A 21,156-nucleotide genomic window follows, 5' to 3' on the forward strand; every position below is an offset into this window, starting at 1 on the left:
ATGCTGACTTATTCATTTATTTGGTGCTATAATTAAGCACTGCTTGTACTGGCTGTTTATCAGTCATGATTTCACTTGCTACCTGAAGCAATGGGTCATTGCCCTTCACAGCTTGCTGACTGCCACATAACCTTCTGTGAAACCTCACTTGCTTTCTCAGTCTACCCTGTTGTTTTAGAGCATAAGATAAACTATGAACTGGTCCCAAGACTGAGGCCTTGCAGGAGGTGTCCTGACTCTGGTACATCGCTGACATCTCATTGGTGGCAGAGTGCTTTTTCCAGGACATGTCCCCAATGTGAATAGTTTCTTAGGAAGTAATTCTAAATACACTAGCACTATTCTACTTCCCCCAGTACCTAGCAGTTTCCACATTACTTTTTCCCTAATAGATTTGCCTCTTTTTGTCTTTTTGTATGTGTGGAATCATGCTGCTCTTTATGCTCTTTTCTATGGTCTTTATAGCCACCTTTTTCACTGTTATGGCTTAAATATGACTACCCTTGTCCAAGGCTCCTGGGTTAAAGGCTTGATGGTTGTTTGGTAGATCCAGTCATTGAGAGTTGATTGATTTTGATGTAATCGATGGGTTAATCCATTGATGTATTCATAATTTGATGACATTTGGGAAGGAGTAGAAAGTAGGAGATAGAGCCCTGTTAAGGTCTTTTTGTGTGTGACCCTTTTCTCTCTGGTTTTTGTGCTTCCTGATGGCTGTGAGGTAAGCAGCTGTGGGCTAAAACAATTGGGGACATCTGAAGAAGGACTGTAATTCTTTTTTTTTTTTTTCTTCTTTTTTTCTCTTTTTTCGGAGCTGGGGACCGAACCCAGGGCCTTGCGCTTGCTAGGCAAGTGCTCTACCGCTGAGCTAAATCCCCAACCCCAAGGACTGTAATTCTTAAAACTACCCTTCAGTTGTTGAGGTGGTTCGTTACAGTGATGGGAAACCTATACTGTGTAATGTGCTGAAGGGCTATTTGTGTTACAGTGTACATAAATACTTTTATTCTGTTTTGTGGTTAAAGAAATGTGGTATATGTTTACCACATTTTTTTTATTCGTCCATTCACCTGTTGATGGACATCAACTTTTGAAGATTGGCTACTTTTTAAAATTTATTTTGGCCATTGGGAATAAGGCTTCTGTGAACATTTGTATCTGCTCTAAAATATGCTTTATAAGGTAGATACCTAATAGTGTGATGACTGTGCTTAACTGTTGGAGGAGCTGTTGCTCTGCTCTACCAGGGGGAACTGGTTTTAAAGCCTTGGTAGAAGTGCCTGATGGTCCTGCTTTCTCCACATGCTCACCAGTACTTGCTGACTTTTAGGTTTAGCCGTCCTGTGCATAGGATGCATGGGATCTTACTGCTTGGTTTGTATGAGATGCAAGGTCTGATCATGTATTTCTTACTCCAAAGACTCATTTAACTGAGTTCAGAAAACAGTAGTGAGGATAGCCTGTGTCTCTGGGCAATCTGTTCTTGGAGCTTTCCTTTGGCTTCCTTAATCTCTTTGCCAAAAGTTTAGCATATTCTGCAGCACCTCTCTTATTTTTATCAGTGCATTGTTTCTTCAGAGCAGTGTGCCAACATGTGTGTTGTAGGACATGTGGAGTAATCTTGGGTGTTTTGCTCCTGGGCTGCTTATTTTCTTTGTTTGCAGGCATCCTAACAACATGTCAGTAGGCATGGTCTTCTTTACAGATACTGAAAAGTTTTCAGTTCTACTAGCTCTTTTGGGCCCCACCTAAGGCATAGTAATGTCGGTTAGTCCAAGAATTAATATCTTGTTTCCCCCCACCCTCCAGGATAACCAAGTTGAGACCACTTCGATTGGTGTCTACACTACATCTGTGAACAGACTTGTGCTTCCTCTCTCTAGTTCTCCTTGGTCTAGGACAATCAAGTTCCTTTACTCATCAGCAGGCACATTCTGCTGATGGTCAGGATACCTTGGTTCATAGGGAAACCAAATCATTCCTACTACTGATTTGGACCAAATAACCCTTTCACTCTTCACCTAGAGCATTAGCCACTTCTGTGGCTGTAAGCTTCTCACAAAGTATAAAGTTTGTATTCATTTTTCTCTTTCATGAGTTTCTGACCTTGGGTGGCTAGGAAGGAGATACTCATTGTCTTCTTAACAAATCTTCATCTAAGAGGCACCATTAAAAAAGCTTTCCTGTGGTTTTGACTGGCATTTTTCTGATTGCTAGTGATGCTGAGTATCCTTTTGTATGTTAGCCATCTATATGTTTCCTTGAGAAGATTCTATGTCCAACAATTTCATTTTTAATCTTATATTTTAAAGCAGGGCGTCATTAAGCTTGAATTTACTATGCATTAAAAACTGGCTTTGACACAGAAAGACATACATGGTATGCACTCACTGATAAGTGGCTATTAGCCCAAATGCTTGAATTACCCTAGATGCCTAGAACAAACGAAACTCAAGACGGATGATCAAAATGTGAATGCTTCACTCCTTCTCTAAAAGGGGAACAAGAATACCCTTGGCAGGGAAGAGAGAGGCAAAGATTAAAACAGAGACTGAAGGAACACCCATTCAGAGCCTGCCCCACATGTGGCCCATACATATACAGCCACCCAATTAGACAAGATGGATGAAGCAAAGAAGTGCAGACTGACAGGAGCCGGATGTAGATCTCTCCTGAGAGACACAGCCAGAATACAGCAAATACAGAGGCGAATGCCAGCAGCAAACCACTAAACTGAGAATAGGACCCCCGTTGAAGGAATCAGAGAAAGAACTGGAAGAGCTTGAAGGGGCTCGAGACCCCATATGTACAACAATGCCAAGCAACCAGAGCTTCCAGGGACTAAGCCACTACCTAAAGACTATGCATGGACTGATCCTGGACTCTGACCTCATAGGTAGCAATGAATATCCTAGTAAGAGCACCAGTGGAAGGGGAAGCCCTGGGTCCTGCTAAGACTGAACCCCCAGTGAACTAGACTGTTGGGGGGAGGGCGGCAATGGGGGGATGGTTGGGAGGGGAACACCCATAAGGAAGGGGAGGGGGGAGGGGGATGTTTACCCGGAAACCAAAGAATTATTATTACGTATTAAATAAATTAAAAAAAATTAAAAAAAAACTGGCTTTGAAAAAAACTATATGTATATATTTCAAAGTGGAAAGGGTTTTCCTGTATAGCCCTGGGATGTCCTGAAACTCAGTCTGTAGACTAGGCTGGCCTTGAACTCAGAACTTCTACCTTCCAAGTGCTGGGATTAAAGCCCAGCTGAAATATTTTTAAACATTTATTTATTCTTACATTTGTGTGTGTGTGTGTGCGTGTGTGTGTGTGCGTGTGCGTGTGTGTGTGTGCGTGTGTATGTACCACATGAATGTGGAGGTCAGCGGATGGCTTGTGGGAGTTGTATGTCTCCTTCCATTATGGGGGGTTTAGGGATAGAACTTGTGTGGCAGGCTTGGTGGCAGGCACCTTTATCTACTGAGCCACTTTGCCAGTTAGTCTTGAACTCTCGACCCTCTGCGCTTTACTTACTGAATGATGGAATTATAGGCATATGTTACTATGGTCAAAAGTCTTGGGGTTGGGGATTTAGCTCAGTGGTAGAGCGCTTGCCTAGCAAACGCAAGGCTCTGGGTTTGGTCCCCAGCTCCGGAAAAAAAGAAAAAAAAAAAAAGTCTTTGACTATGCTTAAATTGGGCTGCTTTTTCTTGTTTTAAATTTAGAGAAGTTCTTTATTCTAGTAGAGGTTCTCAATTAATGTCCTTTGCAAATGTTTTTTCCCCATCTTTGTCACTATAGATATAGTAATAGCAGAACTAAATTTTATTACATTTAAAAAGCTCAGTAATCTCTGTGTCTTTTTATGCTTATGGGACTTACCTCAGTTCCTGCTGCTATTCCCAAGCCTGCCTTTTTGAAAGCCCACTGGGCCAGCCAGAATATATCAGAACTTAGCTTTCTGAACCCCATCACTGTGCTTGTTTTCTCTTGTTTCCCTTGTGTTGAGAGCTTGTACTCATGCATACATTTCACTTTCCTTGCCCTCTTTCCACATCACCCAGCACAGTACCTGGCAGGAGGAGAATCTGGGTATTGCTTCTGTCTCTCTGAAGACTCAGACTTTTGAACTCTTGAGTACTTGTTGCTTCTCAGGCTAGGGTCATCCTTTTTCTCTCTTGTTTTGCTTCAGGGTTTGAAGATGTTACTGTGCTAGTTCCTCCCAGTCAATACCATCCTCATTCTCTCTGGTGTGGGGTGTCATGTGTAGTCACTGGCTTTTGATGGGTGCTTTATGGCCTCACTTGCTCTTTTGCTTTTCTAATTGATGACCTTGTGAGAATGATTGTTCATGATTATTACCATGATGGCAGAGTGGCGGAAGGCTGATTTCACCTTAAGATTTGAAGTGTGGCTTCACATTAAAAACAGCAATATAGCTAATACTCAGGCGCGTTGCAAGCCATCTGCTCTCTGGCGATGCTGTAATTGTGCCATAGGTCTTTCAGTGTAGTGACTGAAATGTTACTGACAAGTACAAACAGTGCACAGATTGGTAAGTTATTGCGCTAGTATCATATACCCAGATTACAAGATGCCATTTACTAAACAGTACTGACAAGAGGGAATTTCTTCACAGGAAATGCTTGCTGTTGAAGGTCTTTCATTTATTTTTGAAGTATTTACCTCATAAACAATGGTTTGAAGGAATAGCTTTTTATTTTGTTTCATATAATCTTCTGAATTATGGAAGTTAACTACAATTTCCTGGATTATCTAGAAGAGCAGTTATAACCAGTCAGAAGACCACATATCTATATCTTTTAAAAGATGTGTAATTCCTAATTTTACTGAGAAATTAGAACTAGAAGATACAAAGTCTTATCACTTGCATATATCCCTACTTTATTCTAAGGAAAGCACCTCTTCCTTGTTCTGCAATAAACACTGTTGGATGTTTTCCTGGAGCATGCTAAGCTACTGCTATGTTCTTCCTTGAGCTTGTCTATTTCACATCTATAACATATACAGACACGTTGGGGCTTTGTATTTGAATGAGCGAATCCACTACCTAATTTTGTCATTGAGTTTTAAGATCTTAGGGGGAAGCATGTTGTTTCTGTTCAGTCTCAGCTGCACTTGGTTTAGGTTGGTGCACAAATATTGAGAAAAGAAAAAAACAGGTTTGTAACTAGATACCTGTTGTCATCATTTTCTGTGGTATTTGTTCTGTCAGCAGCTTAATGAGAAAATAAATTACTCCAGTACAATCTTACATGGTGATATTTTGCTGCTTTTAATTTGCCATTCTGAAGTGAAAGAATCCTAAAGGTTTGTTATGTCTAAATTCATTAATATAACAGAGGCTTATTTCCTCTTCATCTAGTGATATTAATATATAGCAAATAGATTTGTGAATGGATAATCTGTGTACTTTTAAGGTGCTGTGGATAGAGATGGTCAGAATCCCTGTGTTTGGCATTAATAATAATTGTGTGATTAGGTTTTTTTTTTAAAGTTGTCTTATTTACATTCCAAATTTGCCCCCCTTCCCACTCCCTCCTCTGAGAGTTTTTCACCCCCTCCTCTCTGCCTCTGAGAGGGGTCCCCCCCCAATCCTCCCACTTGCTGCATCCCTCCACCCCTGCATTCCCCTGCCCTGGGGCATCAAGTCTCTGCAGGAATAAGTGCAGTGCGATTAAGTCTTAATCCATTGTCTATACCACAGTGTAATGTAGTTTGCAAGTCATCTAAGTTGGTGGTCCTTTGACTTGTGGTTGAAGTTTAGGTTCAGATGCTTCAAATGTTCAAATTCTGATTTGAATTTTGTTTTTTCATTTTTTCTAGTTCAATTCCAAGTCATATTTTAGTGTCTTTCATTTGTCTTAGAGTTGATTGTACTTTATGTGGACTCGTCTTATGTAGTTGATGCCATTTTAGATTTATAAAGATTAATAAACATACTTTTTTGGAGTGAGCATGGGCTGGACCTAGGCCCCCTGCACGTAAGTAGCAGTTGTACAGCTTGGATTTCATGTGAGTTCCCCAACAATTGGAGCGGGCGCTATCCCTGAATCTCTTGCCTGCCTGCCAGTGGATCCTGCTCCTCTAACTGGGCGGAGGGTATGCACCTAGTCTTGCAATGACTTGGTGCTGGGGTGAGCGGTGGGGGGTGGCGAATGGGGCCTGAAGTGGTGGTGTTGATACCCAAAGGGGGGCTCGGCTTATCAGAGGAAGGGGAGGGAGGAATGGGGGAGAGGGGATCTGCACCAGATGGTATTGGGAGGAGGTGGGGCTGATATTGGGATATAAAGTAAATAAATAAATTTAAAAAATTTTGGGGTTGGGGATTTAGCTCAGTGGTAGAGCGCTTACCTAACAAGCTCAAGGCCCTGGGTTTGGTCCCCAGCTCCGAAAAAAAGAAAAAAAAAAAAAAAGGTACTCTTTGGGGTGAATGTGTTAGGAATGTATTAGATTCAACATACTCTATTAAAATGTTTCTCTTCTCATCTGTGAATGAAACATGTTATTAATTTAAAATAGTTCCAGGCTAGCCAGAGCTAGCTATATATATATATATATATATATATATATATATATATATATATATATATATATAGTAGTGAAACCCTGTTTCAAAAGAAAGTAAAACACAAAACAAAATAAGTATATTGTATACATATTTTTTTAAAGATTTATTTATTTATTATACATAAGTACACTGTAGCTGTCTTCATACACACCAGAAGAGGGTATCAGATTTCCTTACAGATGGTTGTGAGCCACCATGTGGTTGCTGGGAATTGAACTCTGGAAGAGCAGTCAGTGCTCTTAATCACAGAGCCATCTCTCCAGCCCATATTGTATATTTTAAATGTTAGATATGTCTTTGAAATTCTTATTTTTAAAAACTAAAATTAAATTGCTGTTCTAGTGAGTCTTCATTTTGTCAAGATAATCTTGTTCTCTGTGAATTAATGTGAATAAAAATTTACTATTAAACTAATATTTGTATAAATTGTGTCTATAGATGATGGCTGTAATTTAATTGCAAAGTTTTTGTTTTCTGTAGCTTAACAGGGCTGGGAGCATAGCTCAGTGGTAGAATGGTTGGGGTGCTTGAGGCCCTAGGTAGTGGTTAAGTGATGGAGATTATCTGGCAGCTGTCGAGCTCCTTTGATGAGGGTCAGGAGCCCTCTGTATTCTAGAAAACCTTACCTTTTGTTGCATTTCTAAAATTGAATGAGATTCTCATGGGAAATTACTGGTGTGTGTATATTCATGTATGTCATTTGCTAGTTGAACTGTATGTCCTTGACTAAGAACCTCAGCTATGGGAAAATGTTCATTTTATGATAATTTCCTCACGATTAATATATGTATGAAGCTGATTGAGTAGGAATTTATATACATGCTCAGTACTGTTGGTTATGTTTGACACGATGCTTTTAGTGGCATTTTCATTAAAAATGTTTGTATATTGCTTCTAATGAAGTTTAAACTGTGTGTATACATACATATATATGTATACATGTCTGTATATATGTATGTATATACACACAGTATACCTTTAAACAGTGTATTTTGATCATATTCTTTCTTCTTCCTAAGCCCTTCCTATATGCCCCTATCTCTCACCTGTTGTCATATTCTTTCCCTCTCTGTCTCTTTTTCTCTGTGTGTGTATCAAAAGCAAAATTGAAAAACCAAAACCAAAACAAAACAAAACAAAAAAATAGCAGAAACAAACCCCCCATCCACACACAAAAATGGAGTCTGTGTTGTGTTGGCCTATACTCCTGGGCATGGTGCCTACTCTGGAGTGTGATTGATACATTCAGTGATACTCCAGTAGAGAAAACTGACAACGTAGGAACTGACAGAGACTATGGCAGCATGTACAAGACCTATTTAGGTTCAAACCAGACAAAAATCCCAGCATTGAGAAGGGGAAGTGGACATAAAGTCCCGCTTATCCAAGAAGGCATTTACAACTGACACCTGCTGGCGTTTTCATTTTGAGGGATTGTTACTGAGTCAGATATTTCCTGAGGCACAATTTTTATTTGAGGGAAGTTTGCCTTTGGGTGAAATAATTTGTGAAAACTAATTCACAAAAGGCTTTGATTTAAACATGCATCTCTTGATAATTTTGAGCTTTTTACATTGACATTGACATTCTTTTGTATAGGAGTTAAAGTTCCTCGTAATTTTCGCTTGTTGGAAGAACTTGAAGAAGGACAAAAAGGAGTAGGTGATGGTACGGTTAGCTGGGGCCTTGAAGATGATGAAGACATGACACTTACAAGGTGGACAGGCATGATTATTGGGCCACCAAGGGTCAGTGCTATAAATTAATACGTTTAATGCTAATATCTGTTGTTTATTTTGAGTGAACATTTAATTTTATTGATATTAAAAGCAACTATGATAACTTTTGACAGGAAGAATTCCTTCATTTTTACATATTGTATGTACATTTATTTATTGATGCCTCCTGTTGGAAGTGTATAAGCTTGATTATCAGAGGACTGGGGTAGAGTGACATGGTTGTTGTCCCCAAAGTGTTTGTGTTTTAGTAAAGAAGAAAAGAAACATCAAGTGCTAGATTCTAATATGGCTGAGCACGTCCACCATATTTCTTCCACCTGGGATAAATGTAGGAAAGCATAGGACAAGCTACCTTTGGAGTGGCCCACCAAGGACTGCTGGCTGGTAGGACTTTCGAAGGTGGAGATGGGGAAGAAAATATTCCATATCAGACAGGAAGAAAAGTAAGGACATGGAGGGGATACATGGGGGAGAGTGTTGCATATTACCTGCTCTCTTATGTGACTGAAGATCTCTAAGTTAATGCAGTAATTACACATTGCTGTACCCTGTAACGTTTAACAGATCTGGGATACTTAATGCCCTAGTTTATAAAATATAGTAGCAAGTAAGACACTTCTAGATGCAGTGGTAGAACATGTGAAATTAGTGCGCATACAACATGGGTTTTTTAGCAACAATAAAACAAAACAACTAGGTTCCCCCCCACCCCCTTTTGAGATGGGGTTTCTGTACAGCCCTGGTTGTCCTAGAACTCATTCTAGACCTGGCTGCCCTTGAACTCACAAAGATTTGTCTGCCTCTGCCTACTGAGTGCTGGGATTAAAGGTGTGCGCCATCACCGGCTGGCTAAGATTCTTAAATATTTTCTAATATTGCTGTGGATCTCTTGTGCATTTGTTCTTATGTCTTTCTCAGGTTTGTGTTAAGGTGTTTTGTTTTGGATTTTTATGTATTTCTTTTTCCTATATGGAGAAACTTTCTACTGTGCATTTATTTAGTGGTCTTATGCAGTGCATTGAAATAGGTATTTTTTAATGTTTGTGACTTGTGGCATCTTGGAAAAATACAAATTTGAAAGACTTATTTGTTTTCTTGCTACTGTGATGCTTGGGATTGAACCTAAGGCATCCACATGTATTAGGCAGGTTCCTACTACTGAGCTGCATCCCCAGACTCTGGGTTTTACCCTGAGATATAATCTCTGAATCCTCCAGGCTGTCTGTGAACTCACTATGTAGGTTAGGCAGACTTTGTACTTTAATCATGCTAGTTTAGATTTCTGAGTAGTTCAGGATTACTGTCTCTGCCATGGGGTCCAATTTTTCTTTCTTTCTGATGAGAGAATTTTATCTGTTCTGTTCCAGTAGAATTTAGATTTTTTTCCTGGTTATTAAAAAAGTGTTTCATCTAATTAGCAATGTTAGATAAGAAATATGTTTTATGATATTTGCTGGAGTTCTCTTTGCAGTCCTTTTAGACCAAGTCTGTTAAGAGGCCACAGTTTGAAGACTTCATGTATACTCCTTCTGAAGTCTCCTTCTGACCTCTCCTGCTCTGATTCTGATAAGACATTTGAGAAAGCAAATATAAGATTGATAGTTAAAAGACTTTAATATTTGTGATGAAAACTTTGATTTTTTTCACTGCCTATAAACATTATTATGATAGTAAAAGCAAGTGGCTTTTTAACATTCTGGTATAGAATGACTTAAAGGTCAAAACTTGGTAAAATAGAAATGTGAAATTATTATTGTTGTTGTTGTTGTTGTTTAGATTTATTTCATTTATATGAGTACACTGTCACCATCTTCGGACACACCAGAAGAGGGCATCGGATCCTATTACAGATGGTTGTGAGCCACCATGTGGTTGCTGGGAAATCAGGACCTTTGGAAGAGCAGTCAATGCTCTTAACCACTGAGCCATCTCCTTAGCTCTTAATTTGAAATTATTTAGGTTGGGTTTTTCTCTAGCCAGTGCCCTCAGTAGACTTTTATCTGAAAAATGTGTCTGAGCTTATCAGTGGTCTTGCAGGCAGACTCTTAGCCAAGTTTCCAATGGGGAGGAAATGCTATAGCCTCTACTTTATTTCTCAAACATTTGGGTCCTCATTGGGATTCCTAAGCTGCTTGCATTTCCTGGGGTCATACTATGTCTTGGCCTTGCCCCGTTGGAGCTGAAAGCTATTTCTGTAACTTCTGTCTACAAGCTCACTGAGACCCAGGGACATCGATGCCATGGACCACCTTGTGGGACATTGTATTGGAGCTGTAGGGGATGAAGAACACTACCTTATCTTCACCTTACAAGGTTTATATCTGAGGTGTATAATACTCATTTATTTCATTAGAGATGACAGGGTAAACTTTATAGTGAAGATCCAGAGAATTTTACACAGGTTGGTTGAGAGTGTACAATCCGGCATATGCTTGCACAAAGAGAGCCTGATCTAGTAGCATTAAACAGGGTGGAGGAGCATTGAACAAGACCTGTTAGGTTCTTCTGTATCTCTGTCTTCAGAAATGAAAAATTTCCTTGTTTCTGGCTATAGGATATGAGGTAATGGCCTATGTTAGGGCACACCTGCCAGGTTTTATCACCTGATTAGAGAAGAAGAGAAAGACCTGCTTCTGTTCATTTTGTGTTTGCTTTTTTGGGAGTAGAGTCTTGCTATATAGCCCAGGCTGGTTTGAGACTTGGAAGTGATCCTCTTGCCTCAGCCTCTCTAATGCTTGGATTGTAGTCATTCCACTATGTCTAGTGTTTTTTGTTTTTCCTTCCTTTTAAATAACTTATTTAATTTGATCTCCATTCAAATTGGAGAACCACGAAAAAGATTCTCTTGAGAACTGTTTGATTTTACTCATTTTTGTATAGTACCAAATTGCTGGGAATATTGACTGTTTGCTGTTAAATTGGAGTTTTATAGAGCTCTTTCAGAATATTAAAGTATTTAATAACATTTATCAATTTGTTTTATACATTCATATTACAGTAGTTTAATGTTACAAATCTGAAATCTCTTTGAGAGTAGTTTTTAATTTATCAAAACTGAATGTTTGAGTTGACTTATTTTCTCCCTAGTTTTATACAGATATCAGTATGTATTAAATTTGTTCCATTCACTTATTGTGTAATTTCCTGTTTTAGTACTATACTGCTAAGCGAACAAAAACTATAATGAGAAAGAAAGGCTAATTACGAGAATAAGACCTGAATAGCCTTGAGGTATAAGTTATAGCCTTAAAATTATTGTTTGATAAAATAGCCATATTAGCTAAGCTTCATTAATTAGAAATAATGTTTGAAAATAATGTGTAAATATATCATGTCTATTAATTCAGATAATGGGGTTAATAATTACAGAAGTCATTAATAATATAAGTAATGGAAAACAGGAAGTTGTTTTATTGTTGTAAGATGGCATGCCATGATTTTCGTTTTGCTAGAAGAAATTGCCTGCTCATCTCTGAAAAGCAGAGATCATTCATACTTTTTTATCCAGCAAATCCATGTGAGAATAAAAAGAAGCATTGTTTTTAGTGTTACTGAGATGATAGAAATAAATGAGATTACTTGAAACAAATGAAGGCCAAAACCTTTATGTGTGTGTGATACAAACCACATACTTGTCTTTTTCGTATATCTTTTTTAAAAATTTAAGTTTGTTTTTCTTTGTAATTTGTTATAGGCACCATTTATGTCACAAGAATAATTCGATTATTCTGATTCAGTTTGTAGGATTGTTTTAGTTTCATATCATACTTTAAGTATGCTTGGTGCATTTTTCCTAACTATATAGTTCAAATAACTTTGTACAAAATGTTTACACATCAAAAGCAACATAAAGAGTATATTCATACTGTATTTCTTAACAGTTGGGCAAGTATTTTAGTTTTGTCATTATGATTATTCCTTCTTTTCCCTATCCTTCTAGACAAACTATGAAAACAGAATATACAGCCTGAAAGTAGAATGCGGATCTAAATACCCAGAAGCACCTCCATCCGTTAGATTTGTAACAAAGATTAATATGAATGGGATCAATAATTCCAGTGGAATGGTAAGTTTTAATAATTTTATTTTTACATAGCATATATATACACACACACATACACATACATACACACACGTGCTGGATTTTTAAGTTTTGTTCAGCTGAAAGACTAAAGAAATTTGTCACTCAGAAGGTAGAGGCAGGGCAATTGGGATTTGAGGTCAACCTGGGCTGCATAGTTGGCCCTGCCACAAAATAGATAAAGTTTGTCTTAGGTTGTTTTCTATTGTCTTCCTCTCCTCACCCTCTTCAAGATAATGCACATACTTGTCTTTTTCACATACCTTTTTTAAAAAAGCAAAATCCAAATTTAAGTTTGTTTTTCTTTGTAATTTGTTATAGGCACCATTTGTGTCACAGGAATAATGGAATAATTTGATTTTTCTTTGGGTTTTTTTTTTTTTTTTCTTTCTTATTTTTCTTTTTTATCGGAGCTGGGGACCGAACCCAGGGCCTTGTGCTTGCTAGGTACCACTGAGCTAAATCCCCAACCCCTAATTTGATTTTTCTGATTTCATTTTTAGGATTGTTTTAGTTTCATACTATACTTTAAGTATGCTTTAACTCCACACTAGCCTTGAATTTGAACCAGTCCTCCTGCTTCAGCTTTTTGAATGTCAGAAATATAGGCATTAAGCCACCATTAAGTCTGTCCTTAAAATCTTCATGTGTCTACAAGTTATGGTAATGCTTTTCTTAGAATTTTATTAATTGCATCAGTAATCTTAGTTTGAATAAATCTTGGCTTGATAAAAGACTTATTTTTCCATGGGCAGTGGTGGTGCACACCTTTAATCCCAGTACTTTGGAAGCAGAGGCTCGTGGATCTTTGATTCTGAGGCCACCCTGGTCTTCAGAGTGAGTTCCAGGACAGCCAAGGCTACACAGAGAAGCCCTGTCTTGATCCCCAACTCCAAATTTAAAAAAAAAAAAAAAGGATTTTTTAGCGTTAAAGGTACTTTTTTGAGATTAAAAGGATGAATATTCATAAAGGGTATTTTTGTTTGAGGAACAAGTGTGTCTGTTTGAATACTCAAGACACATTTAATGTGGTTAACACATTAAAGCAGATAAAAAGAATAAGCTCAATTTCTAACGTGACTGGATTGTTTAGGTGTTGGACTTAGGACTCATGCTCTTGAGGTGCCACATTTAGGACAGACTTAATGCAGAGTACATGTTAGGGAGCAAAATGCATGGTAGGATGAGCTTTGTCCTTACACAGAAGTGGGACTGCCAACACTGTTGACTGTGTATGTTCTTGTCTACCTCATCTGTGTTTCCTCTCCTTATCAGTATTTTCATGCTGCTAATACTTTATGTAGTACACATCCATTCTTCCTCCCATTCTCTTGTATTATTAAAAGACAAAAGTTTATGCTAATACTGCTAGAAACAGTAATTTTGGTGTCTGCACAAAGGAAAATGTAAATAAAGCGAAAGTTGCTGTTCAAGGCCCTTTTCTTTCTGCACACATGATACACCAGAACCCAAACCCCACTAAAAGCACACGGGGACCAGATGTTTCTTGACATAGGTAGAAACTATTATCTCATTGGTGGGTGCCCAACTCCACATCTGATAAGACTGGCTGATTGGCACAAAGGAGAAGGGGAAGATTCAGGAAATATTCAGTACTTCTGGTCTACAACTATGTTTGGAGTCAGACTTGTACTACCACTGTGCCACAAGTTCTGTCCTTGGGGAGGAAAGGGTTTAATTTCATTGGACACTTATGGGAAACATCACTGAGAGAAATTGGGGCAGGAATTGAAGCAGAGCTGTGGGAAGATTGTTCTGACTTGCTTGCTCAGCTGCTGCTCTTACTGGCCCAGGGATCCACTGCCTACAGCAGGGTCGGCTCTCCGTCAGTTACCAATTAAGGCAGTGCCCTAGACTTGCACACAGGCCAGTAGGATGGACACAGTTCCTCACTTGAGGATCCCTCTCCCCAGATGCCTCGAGTCTGTTTCGAGTTTACAAACACTAACCATATAAAGTGTGTATGAAAGTAGAGGTAGGCTCCTATGGAAGTCGAGGATTCCTTTCTGGAGTCAGTTCTCTCCTCCTATCTGCCACCAGATTAGCCATATATCCTGCTTCCACAATGTTTACAATGCAAGTAGCCAGGATAAATAACCACTATCACTTTGTTTCAATTTAAAAACAGATTTTAAATCCAAAATTGTGACTTTTTCATTAAATATATGGCTAGAGGTTACAGTGAAGGAGAGTATCAGGATAAAATCTAAATTGTATCATTATATTCATGCTTTCAAGTCTTTTGGTTTTGGCCCTAGAGGTAACCTTTTCTTCATTTTAGTAGGTGTCATTTCTTTAAATGTTCCCGACATGTCTCACTTTGTATGTCATTATGAACATGCCAATTTGAGATTCTTCATGTTGAACTATAAAAATTGGATTTATTTTCATTGTTTAAAATTCTATGTGTCACTTGCTGAGCAATTACATTATTTCAGGTTTTCACTGAAAAGTTTGCTGTAACAAGTGCTAAAATTTTTTGCAAACGTGTGTGAATGTGTGTGTGCACACACTCACACAAAATACTCGTTCAAAATTTGAGGGTAGGAGTGTACCTAGTCATAAAATATGGGCTGTTGGTCTAGTTTTTCTGTGTGAGGTGTGACTGACATAGCCTCTGTGAATCTGCTTTTCATGGCAGTGGCCCAAGGAAAGTTCCCTTTACTCAGTTTCATTTAGTAAAGCTCAGACAGGAAGTGGCTAATGGTCTTCAGCCAGCTTTGCAAACCTTGCCTTTTGCTCCATGTTATTTTGTTCCAATTTTTAAACAACTTATGTTCTTCATAGAAACTTAAAAAATACCAATAATGAAGGGAAAACTTGCACACCCATCCCGGTGGTTCAGTGTGGCTGAATAATTAGAATATTCAGGAGCTATTTGAAATTGGAGCAGAGGAAATGAAGGAAAATCGAAGGAGTTGCTGCTAAAGTCACTGAGCATGCAGCAAAGCATGTCTGTGAATAGAAGTTTACCAGGTGTGTGTATGGGGGCATTAACATATTTTCATAAAGATGGGAGAGAAAAAATGTTTGAATTCTGTCTTATAAACATAAGTTTTGCAGTGTTTAGGAGAAAAACTGATATCCCGTGTTTTTCATACTTGGACCTGACCCCGTTTTCTCCAGGAGTAGCCAATGCACTGCATTGCTGAGCATCGCAGTTTTAAATTGAAAATTTATTTCTAGTAAGTAATCTTAATAAATACCCAGGTAACTGAATTAAAACATAAAACATTGGACATTTTATTTTAATATTTTTATAATTTATAAAAATAAGTACAGGCAACAATTTGTTAAGTCTTAGAGACATTTCTATTTTTCTCGCACTCTCAGATTTGAATTAACTTGTTTAAAATTTGTTGGAGAACTAGAGGGGACAGGCAGGCATGGCTCAGCAGCCCACATTTTTTAAAAAAAATGCCCAATGTGGTGAGCTTCAGACCTGTAATCCAAGCACTTCTAAGGCATGATACATAAAAACAAAATCCAAACAACCACAGAAAAGCCAAACAATCAGGAAGGGGACTGGACTGTTGGGAAGGACAGGGACCAGTGGGAAGGGGAATGGCAAACATGTTGACTGCTAATTATGGAAATGAGAGGATCTCAGCAGAAGAGTTTGAGGGTAGACAAACAAAGAGGCAGATGTGTTGGGGAAGAGATGAGTAGAGTTCCTTATCCATAAGGTTGCAAGTGTGACAGAATGTACTTAGGGAGGAAAAGTAATAGAAAGGATCAGACTATATCCTATAGCAGAGGCCATTCCTAATGTGGTTTGGATTCAAAATGAGCTGCTGAGCGACTTTTTCCCCTGTGGAAGTCACTTCAGAGTTGGTTCACTTGAATCTAGATCTCAGGCAAGAGAGTGGTTTAGAATATTGAATAAGTCCTTAAAGTGATACTCCACAATGGTCATGAATGTTCCTCCTCACCTAAAGTTTGGAAAAATATTGAGGATTCCCAAGTTCCCTATTGGTAATACTTGCTAAATACAAGGTAATCTCTGGCCAGAAACAAAGCAAAACAAAGCTGGAAGAATAAAGCCATTGAATAGCTAAGCAACAGCCAAAGAAATTCATTACTTCCGAATTTCCCTATTCCATTTACCAGGGAGGTTTCAGTCTCTTCAAGAGACACAGTGTAAGGGGCTGGAGAGATCAATGGCTCCATAATAAGAGCCTATTCTTAGTTTTCTATTGCTCTGGTAAAATACTTCGCAAAAGCAATTTGGGGAAGAAAGGGTATATTTCAGTTTACAATTTCACAGCACAGTCCATCACTAAGGACGTTACAACAGGGTCTTAAACAGAGCATGTACCTGGAGGCACGAACACAGTCTATCATTGAAGGAAGTCATGACAGGTCAGGGAGGCCATGGAGGAGTGCTTTTTACTGGCTTGCTTCTTAGCCTGCTTTCTTATTTCACTCAGCCAGCACAGGGGTGGTTCTGCCCACATTGAATTGGGCCATCCCTCATCAATCAAGAAAATGTACCACAGGTTTGCATGTAGACCACGCCTATGGAGGTATTTTCTTGATTATGATACCTTCTCTGATAATCTGAGCTGCTGTCAAGTTGATATAAAAATGAGCCAACATAAGTGCGCCTTGTTTTTCCAGAGGACCTATTGAATACTTGCCTCTTAAGTTCCAGTGGATCCTCTTCTGACTACAAGGATACTCACAGATACAAAGACAAATACTGTTCTCTCTTTGTCACAAAAAAAAAAAAAAAAAAAAAGTAAAATGAAGGACTGGAGAAATGGTCAAAGAGCACTGCTGCTCTAGAAGACCAGGGTTCACTTCCCAGCGCCCACATGGCAGCTCATAACTGTCCATAGCTCCAACTCCAAATGACTTGACCCCGGACACAGACATAAAGCAGGTGAACACCAGTGCACATGGAATAAAAATAAGTAATTCTTTTTTTAAAGTAAAAATACATCTTAAAAAAGTATCTTTTTTTTTTCTCTTTACAATGTTTGGGAGTTCGGTTGTGTTTGTGTGTACCTGTATATTCACAGAAGCAGAGCTTGTCATTTGGTGTCATCTTTAGCTGTTCTGAACTTTTTACGAACCATGGGTTTTCTGATTTCCTCCCTCTACCCCATGGTGGGATACAGGTGCACACTGCTCTGCCTAGCTTTTTTGACTTGGGCGTTAGGGATTGAACTCAGGTCCTTGAGTTTACACTTTACTGACTGAACTCTCTCTCCAGCACAAAACCTGGCATTTTTGACTTGTGTTACAGAAAAGCATTTTCAGGGTGAGTCAATCAATGTGCAGCAGGGTCTATTAAGAAACATTTTAGGGGCTGGGGATTTAGCTCAGTGGTAGAGCGCTTACCTAGGAAGCGCAAGGCCCTGGGTTCGGTCCCCAGCTCCAAAAAAAAAAAAAAAAAAAAAGAAACATTTTAGTGTATCATTGTTAAAGGAGGGAGAAGGATATTTAAGGATAGTTAAGAATAGTTAAGTATAGTTGTGTAAGCCCAAGTGGCAAGAATGTTACCTAGCTATCTCTTTACAGCCATTTTAATATGTGTGGCTGTGGCTTTTCATATAATTTTCATTCACTTGCAGGGTTTTTTTTTTTTTTATTTTCTTGTAATGTTTTTAGCCCTCTTTGGGTTTCATTACCTATCCACCTTTGCCCTCTCTTGTTCTCTATTTCCCTGTCCATTGATCCCTTCTTTCCCAATAGCCTCCCTCCTGTTTTGGTTTTTTTTTGGGGGGGGGTGCCATAGAAGATATTGTAATTATTCTTAAGTGGTCATTTAATATTGTATTGGGTAAAATAAGTTTGTATTAACATAACTCACATTGCAGGGTTTTTTTTCCAAAAAACTTTTATGTAGTTCTGACCCCTCCCCAGAACTCTTAGTGAATATTTAAAATCTTTGCTATATATTGATTGCTACATTGTTCTCCAGAAATCAGACTGCAATCCTGCAGAGTTTGTTTACTGAACATGTAGGCTTCTGTTCATTAAAACTTTACTATGTTACAAGTAAAACAAGTACAACTCAAGTTGTTGTTCATTTTCATAGGAAGTAGTGGCTAGGTTAGAATTCCTAAACCTGCTTAGAGTGGATCGGTCATGTGGTATAGCTACTCCATGGCAAGCCTCCATGTCCGCTTACTAGGCTAGAACCAGGCCACCATGCTTGCCACTCTGCTCACAGGCCAGCAGGTGGTAGGTGCTAGGGACCAAACTCAGCTCCTCTGGAAAAGCAGAAGGACCTTGATGCTCTCACACAGTTCATGATCTGGTACTATTACCTGTATGTAGTGTGAGTCGTGTTTCTGGGGAGTACAGTAGCAGTGGGTGTGTGTTGAACTGCAAAGCTTAGAGTTGTGTCAGTGTCTGTTCCATTAGCTGTGTAGAAGAGTATCTCATCGAGGGCGGAAGAGATGGCTCAGAGCTTACCAGAGGACCTGAGTTCAAATCTCTATAATATAACCATCTATAATGGAATCTGGTGTGTTCTTCTGACCTGCAGGTATACACAGATGCAGAATGCTGTATACATAATAAACAAATGAATAAATAAATCTTAAAGAAGAAGTTTCTTATCAATATACTTTCTCAAAAATCCCTTTTATTGTCCTTTGGGATTTGAAATATGTTTTAAGTTAAATTAAATTTATGTACATGTGCATGTGTGTAGTTTATTTGTACTTTTACCACAGCACACATGTTGTGTCAGGGGACAAATTTCAGGAGTTGTTTTCTTTTCATCATATGGATCATAGAGATTGAACTTAAAAGTGCCTTTACTTACTGAGTTGTCTTGCCATCTTCAGGGAACTATTAATAAAAATAAATTACAGGTTGATAATTACAGATTGATGGCTTCAAATAGGAGTACTGCAACTTTGAGAGGCATCTTACCAGCTACCTGTCTGCCCGCATCTACTTTAGTCTATACATTCATATACATTCATTATATTATAGTTGGGTGGTTAACTTTTTATTGTTTAGTTGTAAGAGTTTTTCATATATTGGGGAAGTGGTATATCACACATTTAGTTTCTATTCTCTGTGTTTGTTTTTTACTGTATTGATGGTGTGGTTTACAAATTGCTTTTAATTTGGTGCTTTGTTTTGAGACAGGACATTATTGTATTATCCATGTTCTTTTTCTTTTTTTAATCCACTTTACATCCTGATCTATGACCCTCCCCCATCTTCCTTTCTTCCTTTCCCGGAATTCTTCCCCCCAATTTCCCTCTTCACATGAGAGAGTGAAGGCACCCCCTGCGTGCCTCCCACCCCCACACATCAGGTTTCTCTGGGGGATAGGTGCTTCTACTGAGGCCAGATAAGATAACCAAGTTAGCTGAACAGATTCCACAGGCAGGCAACAACTTTAGGGATAGCCATCACACATTGTTTGGGACCCACATGAAGACCAAGCTGCATATCTATTACATATGTGCGGGATTGTGGGGCTAGGCCCAGCTTATGTATGCTGTTTGGTTCCGTCTCGGAGACTCCCAAGGGGCCAGGTTAGCTGACACTGTTGGTCTTCCTGTGGAGTTTCTATCACCTCCAGGGCCCTCAGTGCTTCCCCCAACTCTTCCATGAGAGTCTGGCATCTACTTTTTGGCTGTGGGTCTCTGCATCTGCCTGGGTCAGGTGCTGGATAGACCCTCTCAGATGACAGTCATGCTAGGTTTCTGTCTGCAAGCATAACTGAGTATCGTGAGTAGTATCAGGGACTGGTGCTTGCCCATGGGATGGGTCTCTAGTTGGACTAGTTATTGCTTAGTCATTCCCTTTGTGTCTACTCCAGCTTTGTGCCTGTATTTTTTGTAGGCAGGATAAATTTTTGAGTAGAAAGTTTTTTGGGTGGATTGGTGTTCCTATTGCTTCACTGGAGTTCCTGCCTCGTTACAGGAAGTGACCTCTTCAGGTTCCATATTCCCATTGCTATGAGTATCAGCTACGGTCACTCCCATTGATTCTTTGGAGCCTTCCCTAACTCAGGTCTCTGGCATGTCCTCGAGATCACATCACCACTACCCCACCCCAGCTGCAAATTTCCATTCATTCTCATGGGAATCTGGCCATCTCCTGTCTCTTCCCACACCTGATCCTGAATCTACCCTCCTACCCTTACCCTCCTGAGCTCTTCTCCCATCCAGTTCCTTTCCTCCATCTGCCTCCTGTGACTATTTTGTTCTCTGTTCTAAGTGAGATTCAAGCTTCCTCGCTTGTCCCTTCCTTATTGTTTAACTTCTTTGGGTCTGTGAAGTATAATGTGGCCATCATGGATTTTTATGTCCAGTATCCATTTATAAGTGCATACATAACCATGCTTGTACTTTGGGTCTTAGTTACCTCACTCAGGATAATAGTCTCAAGTTCCATCCATTTCCCTGCAAAATTCATGATGTCCGTGTTTTTAATAGCTGAACAGTATTCCATTGTGTAGATGTACCACATTTTCTTTTTCTATTCTTCAGTTAGAGACATCTAGTTTGTTTCCAATTCTGTCTATTATGAATAAAGCTGCTATGAACGTAGTTGAGCAAGTGTCTTTGTGGGGTGGTGGGGCATCTTTTGGGTAGATGCCCAGGAGTTGTATAGCTGGGTCTTGAGGTAGAACTATTCCCAGTTTCCTGAAAAACTGCCAAATTGGTTTCCAAAGTAGTTGTCCAAGTTTGCACTTCCACCAGCAATGGAGGGATGTTGTTCTTGCTCCACTTCCTTGCCAGCATGT

General features: G+C 39.1%; 1 protein-coding gene across 3 annotated transcripts in view; it reads left to right on the top strand.

Annotated features, from left to right (window-relative positions):
• Ube2v2 (ubiquitin conjugating enzyme E2 V2) overlaps positions 1 to 21,156 on the top strand; it is a 33,903-nt gene that overhangs the window by 4,687 nt on the left and 8,060 nt on the right. For all 3 annotated transcript variants that reach the window (NM_183052.2, XM_017597891.3, XM_039088057.2), the window contains exons 2-3: positions 8,190 to 8,338; positions 12,270 to 12,395. In NM_183052.2, the coding sequence (NP_898875.1) occupies positions 8,190 to 8,338; positions 12,270 to 12,395 (275 nt within the window). The remainder of the gene's footprint in view (positions 1 to 8,189; positions 8,339 to 12,269; positions 12,396 to 21,156) is intronic.

This window comes from Rattus norvegicus, chromosome 11, assembly GCF_036323735.1.
Source record: "Rattus norvegicus strain BN/NHsdMcwi chromosome 11, GRCr8, whole genome shotgun sequence".
Classification (NCBI taxonomy): domain Eukaryota; kingdom Metazoa; phylum Chordata; class Mammalia; order Rodentia; family Muridae; genus Rattus; species Rattus norvegicus.